Here is a 16,189-nt window from a genome sequence, read left to right as displayed (position 1 = left end):
GTGTAACACCCACAGATTTCCTAATGAGATGGTATGCGACCCACCACACACTGCTGTGTGGGTGTAACTTAAACGAAAAAGAAGTGTAAATTAACAAGGAACATGCATGGATATTTATATTATGTGCCACAAAACTGAAAGGTGGTATTAAATACTATTAACATAAACATAATATAACATTAATAATAAAAAAGAAATTATGATAGGTGAAAATTTTCTCTTCAAAATAGTTACGGTAGCCTGTTTAACAACAGTCTTTTCTGCTCAACAGATCTAGCCAGCAGGATGAGATCTGCTCAAAGTAAGGTAGCTTGGCTTCTATTTCTGAAGAAAATCCTAACACAACATGCTTTGATATTAGAGGCAGTCTAAAATCTTACTGATACTGGTCTAATAATTCTGATTCTAATAAATTTTGAATACATCCTGCAATGTGGAGAGCAAACTAATGAAAATTGACCTGAAAAGATACGAGTTCAAATAGCGGTGGAATGCTGACCTGGGATACTTGGAGTAGTAAATAACCGGCTAATAAGCATCTTAATGTTTCTCCTATAGATACATTCTTCCTCGCAATAGCGAGGGTTTTGCAGCAGTGAAACTCTAGACACTGACTTGCATAACTTTGAGCAAAAGAAACCACGTGCAGTTTGAAGAGCTCAAACCTTTTAATAACCTCGAAATGCAGCAATAGCTGCAAGCTTAAACACTTCACCAGCAGCACCGACAGTATGCCTGTGTAGTTAGCCACATACCGAGCTTGTGCATTTCTTTGTGTACTCCAAAACACTGTCAGCCAAACACTGGCCAGCTATCTCGCACTTCATCTGTTTGTGAAAAAACACAAACCCACATCTTTGTACTCTACAAACAGAAGCTGTGATCCTAGAGGGGAAGGCAAAATACTAAAGGTTTTGGAGCCACGTTGAGTGATGATAACTGCCACAGGCTATTAGACTTGTGGCTCACCTAAAAGGGTCAGTCCCTTAGAGGTAGGTCCCAGTTGCTCCGGTGAACACCCACCTATTCTGTTATTTCCTTCTCAGGTAAGAACAGACTTGAATGTAACTTGAATAAACTTGATTCTTGGACTTGAACAAAGCACTCCTTTCTTACAAATTACAGCCCTGAGCAAAGCAGGCTGAGAGAAGAGGAAAGAGATTTGGAAATTAAGTTCAACATGAACGTTCGTTATCGCAGACTGTTTTCTTCCTTTATTTCTTTACTGTTCATTAATGACAGTGAGATTAACTGCAGAAAACTGATGGAACAGTAATTCTGCCTCATCCAAAATAAATATTCTTTAATCTAAAACTGTCACAGATATTACTGATGACCTCCTCAAATGCATACCCTTAAATTTTTCATTTTCAGGAAATAAGGGGGAGAGTCAGGCAGAAGATCAGTTCACAACCCTGGGAGAGCATACCAGTGTACTTTTACTGAAAAGTTCACAATATAAAAGAAAATATAAACCCCTAAAATCTCACAAACACCCTCAAATTAGTGTTGCATCTGTCTGCATATCTAAAAACAATTATTATGTCTGGCAGTTTTATCTTACAAAATCATTGTTTTTGAAAACCTACTTTTACTGAGGCAGGAAACTTTAAAAAAAATACATAAAAATATCACTCGGTAAAAGAAAACACAGAAAAACCTCAACAAATCTCAGAAATTCTGATCCCACCCTCTGTAATTTCCCTCTGCTTCCACTATAAGAAAATTCTATTTGTTCACTCAAAATCAGAAATGTACGGGCATCTGAAAATTCATGCGTTTTATCAACATTAATCATATTTTAAAGCGATAAAATGTAGTTACAACTTGCAAGGAAAAAAAGGGTTTAAAAATCCTTTAGTATCCCGAAGCACTTTTTACTTACGTGATATTGTGTTCTTGTGGGTGGAAAAACCCCCTCCTGTCATGCCACAACAATCTGGCACCCATATATGCCTAAAATTTTGCAATAGGCAGCCAACCATACAGTAGTTAACCTGTGTTTTCTTTATTAAGAACACTCATTAATATTGCTGTTAGTGTTTAAAGCTGCAACCATCACTATAATTCTATAGGAGTATACCTTTTCACTAACTGAAAACATTTTGAGAGGGAAAGAATTTTTTCAGAATTAAAATTGTTATTATTATATACTTTGAATTCAAAAACATGTATGGGTATACCGATTGCACATTGTAAGTATGCAATTATATTCATTGTGGAATTCATATTTCAGTAGAGATCTATTTCAATATATTTAAGGAAATATCAGAAACCATAGCCAACACAGGGCTTTACTATTACAGCCCTTCTTTTCTGTGACAAGTTTATAACACGCTCCAGGCTGGTAATAAAAAAAAAAAAAAAGTCTTATTTGCTAAGAACTATTTAGAAATAAATTGCTTGTGTGATATAACACCAACAGATAAGCCTATCAGCTGTAAAACCACCATGATGACCAGAACAGCTAGTGAAATAATATTAAACAAAAGCATGTACTCTTCTTAATTCTAATGACAGGCTCTCATACTAATCGTACAAGCGTTATGTTCATTTTTCAATGACACAGAAAATTAAAACCCACTTACTTTTTTCAATAACATAGCTGAAGTAATTTCAAACCTAGACGCCAGCTATTTCAGGCTTACTGGATTTCTCATGATAAAAATAAACAGCAGTGGTTTTGACCATGCCTTATCTTACTATATTTTACAAAAAGTTAAATAATTTATTTTACCGGTAAGAAACAAAGGACCAGATGGTGTACGTTGCATTGATTTCCATTGACCACGTTGTTTAGGCGCTTCCAAGTAGTGTTTGACCCTTGAAGCAACAACTTCTTCTAGCAGCATGCAGACCTCCTGAAAGAGTAACCATTGGCCTATTTAGATCTAAATTTACATATGTGCTCACAGACATGCAACAGAAATCAATGCAAAATCACTCCTTTTCACATAAAAAGTAACAACTTCATCTGCAATTAAGTACTGAGGTATCACAGAGGCAAGACACACATAATTTAAGAAATGAATGGGAATAAGGAGGGAGAAAAATCAATTTTGCTGCAAAACAGGAGAGGAAATACGTGATGAAATCTCACTTGGCAGATCAAATACATTATATTACAATATTAATTTCTGAACAGCAAATTAATTTCATTAGTGTGCAAAGTAGGAAAAAAATACATGTCAAAAAAGTATCATAACTTTAGGTATTTAAGCAGAATATTAGTAGAAATCCTCCCAGGAATTGTCAACACACTATTTCTCTGCCAGAATCCTTATAAAACACAACAGATATTTTGGTTCAATTCAGTGTCATTTTGGGGGGAAGACTCAGAGCTAATTAGGTCACAGCAACCTAATTTCTCTAGCTCATTTCTGTTTTTCTGCTCCTAAACTTAACTGTTCATATCTTTCATATTTTCCTCAGCAAAAGCACAATAAAAACCACACACAACTCAAGAACAAACCCTTCAGCCAGAATAACCATAGAAAACTTGGAGTAAAGGCAAAAAATTAATCTCTTGAATACCAGAATAAGTTTTCAGATTAATACATACACAAATATTTGAGACTTTTCCCTCAGTATTCTCATTTTCCATTGTGCATAACTATGTGCTCACGGAAATGATACTTTGTGGCACACAAAAATATCATTTTACCTTTTTACAGTGTTTGGACAATAGACAAAATTATATTAGTACCATCTAAACTAGAACATCTTGGCTTGAAATTTACTTTTGATTAATCTAGAAAGTATGCAGAGCAACAAATTTTTAAAGTATTGCTCTAAATGAAAGCAATGCACATATATTGGTCAACCACAAACAGTATTTTCTCCTTACAGTAAGAAATACCTTTTCCTTTCTGCTTGAGGAGTACAATTATAAAATACTATATCTACTTATTCTTCTGTTTAACTCATTAAAGTGATCTCATTACACATTCCTGCCCAGGACTCTACATTCAGGTTAGAATGAAAAGGTCTAGAAGGCAGCAGAAACATAGTGTGCATTTGGTTCCTTCTGCAACAATAAAGATTAGCATGCACTTCCTTAATTTACCTGGAAAATATTTTAGTTTACATGGAAAATATTTTAGTTATTATGCTTACGGAAATATTATTTAAGTGGCTATCCACAAAGACCTACATAGACCTGTATTTAAGAAAGCATAAACAAGAGCAAGCTTCAAGAGAAGCATCTCTGTGTACTTTCCACCGCTAAAAAGAACTTGTACCTAAGACCTTCTAGATGTGCATCGAGAGATCATAGCAATGACCGGAATAGAAATCAGTTTAAAAAATGTTTCTCAAAGTACAAAGACAAAACTTTGTTATTCTAGGGGAAAGGTAGATAGAAAGTGCAGGGAAATTTGAAGGGTGGAAAGAGCAAAAAGGTCCCCAATGCCTCAGTTTGCAGCTCGCAGCAATCCCAAGATGACTCTGTATGACGCACGTGACAGCAATGTGCAAACTGTGGTCTTTACAATGCCCAGCTGGACAATATTTACTGTATTTTCTTACACCAGCCTCGTGCTTATGGGCACTCATTTACCTCCCAGCCTGCTCTACGCAACCCATTCTCCAGCAGGAGCTGGCAGCAGCCAGCACTGCTCCTCCCTTCCTTCTGCCTGGGATGGCATTGCCAGCCGAGGCACTGCCCAGCAGGTCTATCACACGGAATCCCTTTTCTGCACCCATCCAACATCCTTCCAGGCTCCGTTTGCTACAAACAGCGGGCGCTGCCTGTCATCCAGGGTAAGCAGGGGATCAGCAGAAGTCATGTTTGTGTAACAAGGGGTCTAAGAGACATCTGCTTTTCCCACAGACAAGCAAAGAGGGCTCTACCATCACGAGTATTTTCCAGAATTTGGAAACAACAAGAATGCTCGTGATGAACACGTAAAGGCTCTCATAAAAGAAATGTCGAAGCATAATTTGCTTATAATACCTTACTGACCTTTTTCATCCCAGCTCAACAACGATTCTGCATTGGACTTTCAGGAAGCAAATTGTAAAGCTATTGGAATCACACTTCTCGGTTGTCAAAAATATGCAACCTTTGTACTTCACTCAAAATGTGTGGTCACAGAAATGTAATGAATGCTGCCCTGTCATGCCTCTTTATTAAATCAATCATGATCTAATTTCCTGAAAGTCATATCTTTTGTTTTGGCAGTCTTACAAAATACATTTTGAAAAGTCTTAAAAGTCAGATAACCGGGATGGTAAAATTGGTTATAAATAGAAGTGGTAACGAGTACTCATTTAGTCAGAAAAAAAGAAGTCTAAAAGATTTCCCCTGTTTTCTTCTTTCTCTGCTTAATAAAGCACAAATTGGATGAACCACAGGCTGTTAAATATTCTGCTTTCACTCCCTCAGGATATTAATTTATTGTTCCTTCTAATTTTATTTAAACGTATTGCTTTGAGACGTATGGGGATGCTCTGCAGTGACAAGTTAATTATGCCATTATTAGGAAAGCTATCTGCTGAAAATTACCGTAACAGAGACTTGCGGGAAAGTCCACAGGCATTTGAAACATGTCCTGCATTCATTTTCAATAGGGAACTTCTCAAGTTCCCACACAGGCTGAAATAAGGGAAAACTCCCACCAGTAACTCGTCACAAGACCGTAGCAGAAATCACACAGGATCTGATGAAAGTTATATGCATAATTTTGCTGGTCACTGATGCACTGATTTTCCAAAATTTTATCTCTTGTCAGGATATACAAATGATACACTTAAATTTAAATATTGGAAGTTTCTTTTCATAAGATTCAGTAGTTCTATTATAGTTTGTCATGCATACTCATTATGTTTTCCTGCACTCTCTAAATGCAACATCATTCATGCTTCTCGGAACGAGAAAAAACAATAGAAAGATATTTCACCAACAAGCTCTGCAAACGATACCTGTCACAATCTGGTTTATATCACTCAGGATAATTTACAAACATTCATCAGAGATATGTTTTTAAAATTAAAACTTAAGGCAGATGAATCAAAACAGTATGCACACATGCATGCATGCACACACACACAGAGTTTAAAAATTAAAAGACAAATTGAAAGCGGTCATTAGTGACCCAAAAAGCACATACGGTTGACTTAGGGGTCCCAAAGCAACCGTTGACGGTTAGGTATAACTAACAATATTCTCATAACACTGAAAAAATCCTGAACAGTTCAAGGCAATCCAACTTTTTCCCTGCAGCCACGTGCTTTTGAAGTAGAACTGATATTTTTTGTACCTCTTTCTCATGATCTGAAAACCAGCTGGTGTCTTTACTGGAGCCTTGAGGCAAAATATGAACATCCACCAAAACAGCAAAGTTCCCACACTGAAAAAAAAAACAACAAAAAAACAAAGAAGGAAAAAAACGTTCAACTGTAGCTGCCAGGAAGCACATGTCGAGCAGACAAGGAGGTAAACAATCAGGTAAGCATATGCATCTGATTCAGAGATACAGCAGGCAGAACATAAAACTGTGGAAAATTATGAAGTATGGAATTACAAATTTACCATTGTTTGCAGGCTTAATGAGAAACAAGAGTACCAGAGCTATCTTGGATAGCTCACTGAAAAGTTTAAACAATAACAAACATGCACAAGTACATGGAATTTTCTTCCACTATCTATATGCCACTTTTAAATCTGAGTTCACAAATTTTAGGATATGAAAAATTATCTATTCCTTCACCAAATCATTTAGATCATTCTATTTTCTGATAATGTATTACCATATTAGTTATCTAGTTTGCATTTTATATTTATTAAGTCCTTAAAAACTTAGCCTCTTTAGAAGTCTTTTCCTCTCTCCAAACTACCTGATATAAAGAACGGCAAGTTTGAAGAACGTGTGGTAATTACCCAATATTCATTGACATCTGACATTTAGCCAATATTATACTTTGACTGGTTAAATGATAATAAGGCTAACCTATTAATAAACACTACAAATAGTTGTTAGGATGATAGAGGCTAAATCCCAAGACACATCAGCGATTTCTGAAATTCCTTGATAGGCTTTAATTCAGGATAGTGTGACATGCATGGTTTAATCATTATCTTTCATCCGTATGTCAGTCATTGATGACCTTCTAATATAAGGAAGAGTGAACAGCACAAACACACCTCCTTAGTTCTGCTGTGCGCTAACTCACCCCTAGTAAGAGAACACGACCTCTTTTGATGTGCAGAGGTATGGTGCATTACAAGCTAACGCTTTCCCTTGCTTCTAACATAACAGCATAAAATCTCACTCAGACATCCTTTAACTAAACAAGTCATAAGGTAAAAGCCAATTGCATCATTCTGTTTTGGCTGCTTGTGCCGTGCTTGTGATGCAATAAACTCACTCTTTGAGAAGACTGGACATGTGCGGTCATGGTAATTGCACATCCGGAATGTCTGATGGAATAGCAACAACATCCTGATTCCAGATAAATCTCAAATGTGTATGTACAATCCAGCATCAGATTGGGCTCATTTCAAGTGGACGTTGCAGCACGCACTTCCTGTCCTAACTTTCTCTCCCTCCCTCCCTCCCTCTCTCTCCATATTTGCTCTTCGCTGCCAAACATCTGCACACCCCACGCCAGAATTCCAATTGCTAACAGAACGAGTTCTAGAAATAGTATGACATATATTTTTACACTATAGTCGTACATCACCTACAGTCTAAAAGGTACATCTATATCTTAGGCTTATGGTATAGCAGAAGTACAGTCTTTGAGAGTACCTGTACCTGTACAGTTAGTACAAACAAAGAACAAGATTTAACATCAATTTTATTAGTCATGACGGCTTATTTGGCAAATTAGAAAACTCTGGGTTTAGAAAACACTGAGATCTGTAAGTTACCCATACACAGAAGTACTTAAATAATTATTTAAATATAATTAAAATATAACTCATGACTAATATTGTACTGTAAACTAGAATGCAAAAGTTTGGCAAATGAGACAGGCATTGTGAAATCATTTTGAGAAACTTCTAAGTTACTTATAGGTATCAGTCACTGAAAGAGCAGAATGCTTTGATCTATTTTATCAAAAGACTTCTCTTTCCTCCAGAGAACCAAGAATTACCAGATGGCTGCAACAGCAAACCTCTCCAAGCTTTAAATTGATGACAAAATATCTCTCAAAAATCTCTGGTGAATCATTTGTCAGTTCCAGCAAACTTTAAAGTTGACTACTGAACTTCAAAGTTAGCAGACACTGCATATTATAAAGAGAAAGCCAGTAAATTATTCACGGTTCAGCACTTATAACAACGAACAAGTATTTGATGCATCGAGAAAATTCAAATTATCAAATGCTACATGTTAACTTGCATCATTTTCTATTGACTGCAGAAACTTTACATATAGATACAGATGCAAAGTATAGACCTGTTTTTCAAGCAGAGATAACGCTTAATTATTTTCTTTTAAATGGCAATATTTGTCTCATTTGCCAATCTCAAAACAACTAGAAAAAAGAAAATAACTAACCATATTTTAAACTATATAATAAAACAGTTGAATATTATCTTAAAAAATATTACAAAAAGACCAAACATTTGTAGTACTTCAAAGAAAAACAAATATTTATTAATAATGTGTAATTCTTTGTAAAAGACAAGCTTTCCCAATGGAAGATTTCTATGCCTCTGAGTTCTGGAGCATTCTTCTTGTAGAGAGCGTACCTGGAAATATTTCAACATCAAAAAGCCAACAGTTTTGCCCCTCAATTAGAATGGCTTTGGGACAGGAGACAAAGAAGCATAACTGTCACAGACAAAGAGGAATAAGGGGAATAAGAGAATATAAGCTCAGATCTTTCTGGCGCTCGTTACCTTCTATTTTTCCTAAGTCCTGCACATGATATAAAGCAACAGCTCCCATGCAGGCTCCTTTGTATTCTGAAATTATATCATCCACTGTGAACCCTACACCTCTATTTATACTTTATGTGCCTTCACATGGTACAGCTTTATGTATGGTATTTATACTAAGCAGCTCAATAGAACTTTGGCTGCTCTAGCAGCAAAGGAAGAGTTCTCCATTCAGACTAAATTCCAATACAAATAACTGCAGGGAACTGAAAGAAGTGGAAGAAAAACGTATACTGTTTATATTAAGAGATTTGATGATCTTATAAAAGTTTCTAAATACTTCTTATTCTACAGACATGCAATTCCACGAAAATACTGGTTATTATTTTAGAAGAAATGAAGTGTTTCCAGTCATTGTGGCTGCAAGAAGCAACTCATGCCTCCTAAGCACCATAACTGAAAGGCAAACAAAGAGAATAGAAATTTTTAATTTTATTTTTTCAACCTCAATGTCAAAATTTGCACTAGAAATTATTTTCAGAGGTGCAATTTTCAGAACTGGAACCCAAACGCCTGATTTGATGGGAAACACTTTTGTCAAGAATCAACAGAAAAGCATTTCACTGAAAAATTAAAGACAGAAACAGATGCGCCAATTTTATATATCCTCCATAATTCTAGAATTCAAAAACTTCATTTTTACAAGCTGTTTTTTAGTGTACTTGCTGTAACAGTCTAGTGACATTCACTGTGCTATTAAACAAAGGGCTTTAAATGATCTCAGAATGTTGTTAGTGTATTGTTGTACAGTAATGGCATCTAATTCAGAACATATTTTCAGGAATCAAACTGTTTATACAAATACATCAAACACTCCATAGATTCTGAAAATGGAAAAGATAACCAGACATGTAACATAAACAGAATGAATACCAATGCAAAGTGGTAAGTCAGTCAAGGAAAGTCAGCTGCTCATGACCTGTTAAAACCTTGGCTCAGGATAAGCACATATTAGACTTTGGATTATTATCTCAAATCCCCCGATGAGCAGAAAAACCCAACCAAATACTTTTTATTGCTATACTCATTTTTACAATCTGGGGGCTCCTACATGGGTACTTGCATTTCTTAAAATGCATCACTTCAAATAGCATAAAAACGGTCATTATAAACAAAAATACTTGGGATGCTGGGGATAAGCATGGTGAGTTTGTATTCAGTTACATCATTCCAAGTGCGCTGTATCATTAAACCAGCCAGGACTGGAGAGCCAGCCTCCCAAGACACATATTAGCTGTTCCCATTTCTGTGATTATTCTACGGATGCGGGCTGTAGGGTCAGAATTAATTGAAGCTTGGTTGAAGAGGAAACATATGATAGTTTGGCTAGCTTTTGGGGGCGGGTAGGAAGGAGACAAGCTGCAACTGTCACACACGCCTTCGCTTTCCAGAAGGATAGCTGCAAACGTAGGTGAAATCGTCAGCGTGATAGTAGTAGTGTGCTTGAAGTTTGCTGTCTCTGCTTCAGATCAGAATGGTCTTTGTAGTATCAAAAGCTTGGGAAATTTGTTATATTTATTGGCCTACAGAAAGACAATACTTCTCCCTTTAAGCCTTACTTTGTTTCTAATCAATTTTAATTAAAGACGATTTTAAAACACATTTCCCAGTTCTACTGGGAGAGAAACATACCTACACTGTAAAACTTCAGTTCGCCAGGCTGAGCATGTAGGGACTGCTTCTTCCTAATGTTACCTCTTCCCTTAAAGTTGTGGTATTTAGTTACACCAATAATTTTATTCCACTCTCAGATGATGTCAATAGTAAAAAAAACAAAAAAAATAGACTAGATCCTGACAACAACTCAAAAATGTCATGATGCTGAAAAGGGCAGTGAAAGTCTTGTAGTTTGTTATAAATATTGCATGACTCCAAGGAGATGAGTTGTAACACAAAACCATGCTCAACACTGAGCCATTAACTTTGTTATTGAGGAATTCACAGCTGATGGTACTAGGTACAAAATGGGACTACAGGGAAGAGTAACTAGAAACTCATACCCACAGACTACACTCTGCTGTGTTTCAGAAAACTTTACACTATCTTGGCTGTATATTACTGTTTCATGAGTGTCCAGCAAACACCCAGGCTGCCCTTCAGAAAATCTCAAATGGGATTCTATTTTATTTACTAGGAGTTGTAAAAAAGTTTTGACAAATAGCTGGTCTTGTTATAGAAGGATTATAGCCATCAGCTGACATAGTCTAGATCTTTTTAGTCCTCTGCTTTCAAAAAATCTATGGGATCACTCTGCAACAGTAAAAAGGGAGCAGCAGATCAACAGCAACTGCATAAGGGAGGGGGGTCTAATTTGAAGATCTATCTTCAAAGATAGCTGTACTAAATTATACACAGATTTATCAGGAGTCAGTCAACCTAAAATGCATTCAGACTTCCCAAAAGCACTAAGGAAATTCCCCCTTTTATAAGCTGAATACAAGTTATATCTAAATAATCTTTTGCAAGGCTTGCTTTTTTAGGAATATAGTCCATGTATGAGAAATTCGTAAAGGGAGGAGTGTTCAGTTTTCTGGTCGTTTAGTGTAAGAAAAGAAGTAGTATCTCAAAATCCAATCAATGAGCTATAGGAGTATCCAGATCACATTCAGAGGGTCCCATGCCAAGCAAAGAGGTGCAAACAGAGAACAAGCCTTTACAACAAATTTCTGAGAAAAGTAGTGTGAGAACACAACAAGAAACCAGGATGCATCATCAAGGCGGTATGCTAGACTCTTAGAAGGTGAAGATAGCCAGGATATTAAATGTAAGAAATAATGGGAAAAGGAAAACAAGAAATACGTGTGAATAATTCAACCCCTAGGAAAATGTAAAGAAATGTAAGTAGTTTCAAATCTGATGGAGCTGTGTGTAATGGAGACTTTCAAATTAAGAACTAATACGCTACTGTCAAAGCACACAATTGTGACAGAGCCACCCGAATCAATAGATTAAAATAAATTAGTCCAGACAACTCCTTCAAGAACACTCTAAGCACCTCCTATGGTAAAGATCTGCATGTTTTTTAGCAACATAAGAATGCTTCAGCGCAAACAGAGCCCTTCAGTTCATCACCCACAGTCAGGCTAAGGAGTAATTACTTAATCTAAACATCTGAACTGGTCTCAGAGAACTGCTCTATCAGGTACAAAGTTGAAAAAGAAGCCTAAATTGCATGAGAGAATTAAGCTCAATTTAGGTTGTCAGTCTATGCTGGTCTGGTCCCAATTCCGTAGGAGGTTTTGTAGCCTACATATTGAAAGGAGCCATGAAGCTGGAGCTCAAACAATTGCAAAAATCAAGTTTTTCCTCAGGGCAAAGTCTCCAAGTAACAGTGCAATCTCAACATTGTTTTGAAAGGATATATACCATGCCCCTGCCTGTGTCAGAACTGATCCAGAAAAACAGAAATAGCAACACAGTATTTGTTCAAGATAATAAAAAGATAATTTGAGATTCCAACAAGCTGCTTTCACCCTTTTTTTGTAAAATATTATTATAAGAACTATGTTATTTCTTAAATCACAGTTAGCAAGTCATGAAGAAATACTAATCTCTGCAGCAACGTGCATTTATGACACTTTGGGTTGGGGAGGGTGAGAGGCCATATTAACTGGAGAGCTGATCATATTCACAGTCTATCTAAATGCAATTAATTCTTAATTGTAAATTTTAAGGACATTTCCTAGGGCTTGGACACAGCAATAGGGTGCCACAGGATAACACATTATTGTGTATCACCTGATCTTCGGTAAGTGGGTGGAGATAAAGAATAGAGCTTCCTTACCTAGCTCTCACCCTAAGCTATCAGCAATAAAAGCTTGGTATAATGAAAGTGATTAATGACGAGAAGAATGGCCTCGTCACTGCTATACTAACCTGGAATTTGGGACGTCCTCTGTGGTTCTAGAAAGCCAGTGCTGGGATTTAGTTTCTTACCCGGGTGGAAAGACAAAGGAACTAGTACGCACCCTGGACAAAAAGCTTGGCACATCTGAATCATTCATTTTGTAATGATCAGATACTACAGTAATAGGTATTATCATATTAAGTATTGAGAACTGGTAACCCTAACAATAATCACTACTTCTTTTGATTTCTGCACTGTAGATCAGAGAAATCAGCCTCTTCAATACTTCCTCACAAACTAAATTAAGCTTCAGATTTAGGTATTTCTAACTATCACAGGTCTAGCAAGTGGTTAAAACAACTAGAATGCGTAGAGATTTCCAATACATAAAATGGCTCGCTTATTAAAGTCAAGCTAAGACACAGGAGGTACGACTAAAGCTTCCAACAAACCTGAAAACCACCATCAGTAAAGTGACAATGTAATTTTCTGAAGAAATTACAGCCAGAAATAAAGAGACTTCAGGGCCCTTTTCAGACCTTTAACTTCTTAAATAATTTTCACAGGTTTTCACATATATCCTCTACATGCTATATTTTAATATTAATCAGCCAAACTTGAACAGAAGATTACCAAGTATGTATTGGCAAGCTACTGGTGCATTTGTGGACAGCTAAGGAGCTTAGTAACGTACCACCTGATTTTAGGTGTTCCTGCATGTGCTAGTTGTGACTAGAAAATTAAGTGCAATAAAAATTAACGTAAAAAGACACCACCCTCAGTATCTTTTGATGTAAGCTCTATCAGACAAAATAAATCCAGCCATTGGACAGCATGGAAAACACGATTTACAAAATTCTCGTAAGGTGAAGAAAAGATAAACCACAATGTTTGCTGGGTAAGGTAATGTGCACATTACTAAGCTGAAGGGAGCAGCAGTTCCCGAGCATATGATGCATCCAGTAACATATTTCTTGAGTTTATTGTACAACAGCTGCAGGGCTGGGCCGACTTCCCTCTCACAAAAACAGAACGGGGAAGTGAGGGCAGGTCCCACGCAGGAAATTGTTCCACGTTCCCCAACTTTGCAATTATTTCACAAAGCCTCTGATTCCTTTTAATACTAAGGGAGAAGGTCTCACCTGCCCTAAAATTTACTTCCTTCCCTCCCTCTCATGAAGACATTACCTACCGCAGCATGCAGCTACTTCAGTGGGAAGCAGGAGGCAACAGAAAACCAAACATCTGCAGTCCACATTTCAATATAAAATATTTGCAGATGTTAAATCTTTATGCCAAAATAATTTAACAGATTAAAGACACATTGATTACAGATGCTCAAGACTTTAAGACAAAAACATAAAGCAAAAGTATTTTTTATTTGCAAAAAAAGAAATAGCAAGCCAAATTTCTTAATATTGTTAGATTTGCTTAAGTGGTTGAAATGTTACATTTTCCAAGTGCGTAAAAGAAGTACTTTTTAACTCTGCATTTTAAATAATTTGTCTTTGAAATACAGCTAAGCCAGGAAAGTTTCAGAATGCTTGAAAGCTCTTTCAAAAATAATATAAGAAAAAAGTGATTCACTTCTGAAAAAGGCGTATTACAAAAGTGACACCCTTTGGACAAAATCCTTCGACTAAGTGGTAGCATATTTAGTCAACAAAGTAGAGAAAAGCTCATCAAAATAATCAATGCTTTATCTGCAAAGGCAGAAGGGAAGAAACAAATGAAGCCTTTCGAGTGAACAAGTGATGCTCTAAATCCTACTGCCAAAAAAGCAGAATCAAATGGATGGAGAATACATAGTATTTCAAAATGGAAACAGGTCATAAAAAACCTAAAGGAACTACCAGCTGGAAAGCAAACGAATGTAATTTTTTTTTTTTCATCTCCAAGAGAAAAAATTGTTTTCATCCAGCATTGAACAAAGTGTATAATAAATAGAGTTTGTGCATGAATAAAAAGAAAAATGGATATAAAAGGAATAGGAGCAACAACTGATTTATGAAAATATGTAAAATATTAACATTGTTGAACACTGAAAAGTTAGCAATAAGCAAGAATGAGTTGTGAAATGTACCACTGGTTCCTGATGGAGGTGTTTGTCAGCAGAAAGGCTGCTCAGACTAAAGCTTAACCTGCGAAGGAAGTTATTTCCCCATTTGTCTGTCATTGCCCATTCTGCCTCCACCTTTCTTCCAGAACTGAACAGGTACAACTGTCCCCTGACTAAACCAGTTTTGATACAACATCTGTTTCAAAATTCATACTAAAAACTACTGAGTTTAATAGAAATAAATAGGGAGTGACTACTCATATATCTCCTAGCAAACTTAAGAAGTGGTAACCTCTGGTAGGAGAACAGGGCAATGAAAAGCAGGTGGTAGATGACTGGATCTTAACTTAAATCAGATGTAGCTGAAAAAGTACACCTGACTGTTCTAACAGCAGGCCTTCAGGAGGCACCCAGTAACACATCACCTACCTATAGGGAGGGCAGGTGTGTACAGCATTAGATCATACACATGTTAATCAGTATTTACATGGACACAACAGGCCCATCAAAAATTTGCAACAAAAAAAAAAAATAGTTAATCCGTCTGCAAATACTCCTCTTTTTACAAGTCAGTTTCTCAGGTTGGGGTACCTACCATTTTTCTTCTAAAGATTTGTAAAAATGAGTTAATCAACGCAAGTCTCTTCCAATAGGGAAAAAGAAGCTCCAAACTAAGCACAATTGTTTTTAACAACAAACAGTGAATGGACATAGAAAGAAACAAACTCGGTACTTTACTCAAGTATAGTTTAATCTATACTTGCTTTTGTAACTTTCTATAATTATTTTTCAGACTAAGTGCATTGATAGGTATTACATTCACATGTGGTCAATCAAGTAATGAAAACCCAAGGGAAAACACTTGCTTTTAATACAATGTACAGACAGTATGGGTAACACATTGCTCATTTTCACCTATTATGAACTATAATAGAAACAACATGCTCCCAAGATTTCAGAGAAGTCCTATTTTAAAGGGGGGGGGAGTGACAAGAAGGACTGATTTATTCTCAAAAAAATATTTATCTATTTCACTGAGATCAAAAGAAAAAAAGGACATAATTTTAGTAATGTTAAAAAGGACTATAAGTACCTAGGATTTCAACTGATATTTGGGAATGCGTTTAAAAAAAGGTGAAGCTTTAAATTTCAAAGCCAATTTTTTCAGATTTCCCATGGATTATGTTACTAATTGGGAATACGTGGGAAATATTTCTCACGATTATGTTTATAAAAGTCAAGTTCCAGTGATAATTAGCAGCAATCCTAACACACGTGGAAAACATTAAAACCACTTAAAATGATAAATAGTGATGATTTTATGTAACAAAATGTACACTTTAAATACATAAAAAATTATATTGGGTCAATCCAAAGCTCCACAATGACCTGC

The 16,189-nt window shown here is 36.2% G+C and overlaps 1 protein-coding gene across 5 annotated transcripts in view; it reads right to left on the bottom strand.

Annotated features, from left to right (window-relative positions):
- SLX4IP (SLX4 interacting protein) overlaps positions 1-16,189 on the bottom strand; it is a 79,207-nt gene that overhangs the window by 33,515 nt on the left and 29,503 nt on the right. For 3 of the 5 annotated variants that reach the window (XM_063331271.1, XM_063331273.1, XM_063331272.1), the window contains exons 3-4: positions 6,261-6,350; positions 2,738-2,861 (exon numbers count right to left, since the gene is read on the bottom strand). In XM_063331271.1, coding sequence (XP_063187341.1) covers positions 2,738-2,861; positions 6,261-6,350 — 214 coding nt within the window. The remainder of the gene's footprint in view (positions 1-2,737; positions 2,862-6,260; positions 6,351-16,189) is intronic. The other 2 variants (XM_063331274.1, XM_063331275.1) reach the window with 1 other exon arrangement.

Source organism: Chroicocephalus ridibundus, chromosome 3 (assembly GCF_963924245.1).
Source record: "Chroicocephalus ridibundus chromosome 3, bChrRid1.1, whole genome shotgun sequence".
Classification (NCBI taxonomy): Eukaryota; Metazoa; Chordata; class Aves; order Charadriiformes; family Laridae; genus Chroicocephalus; species Chroicocephalus ridibundus.
This window is presented reverse-complemented; position numbering and strand designations above follow the sequence as displayed.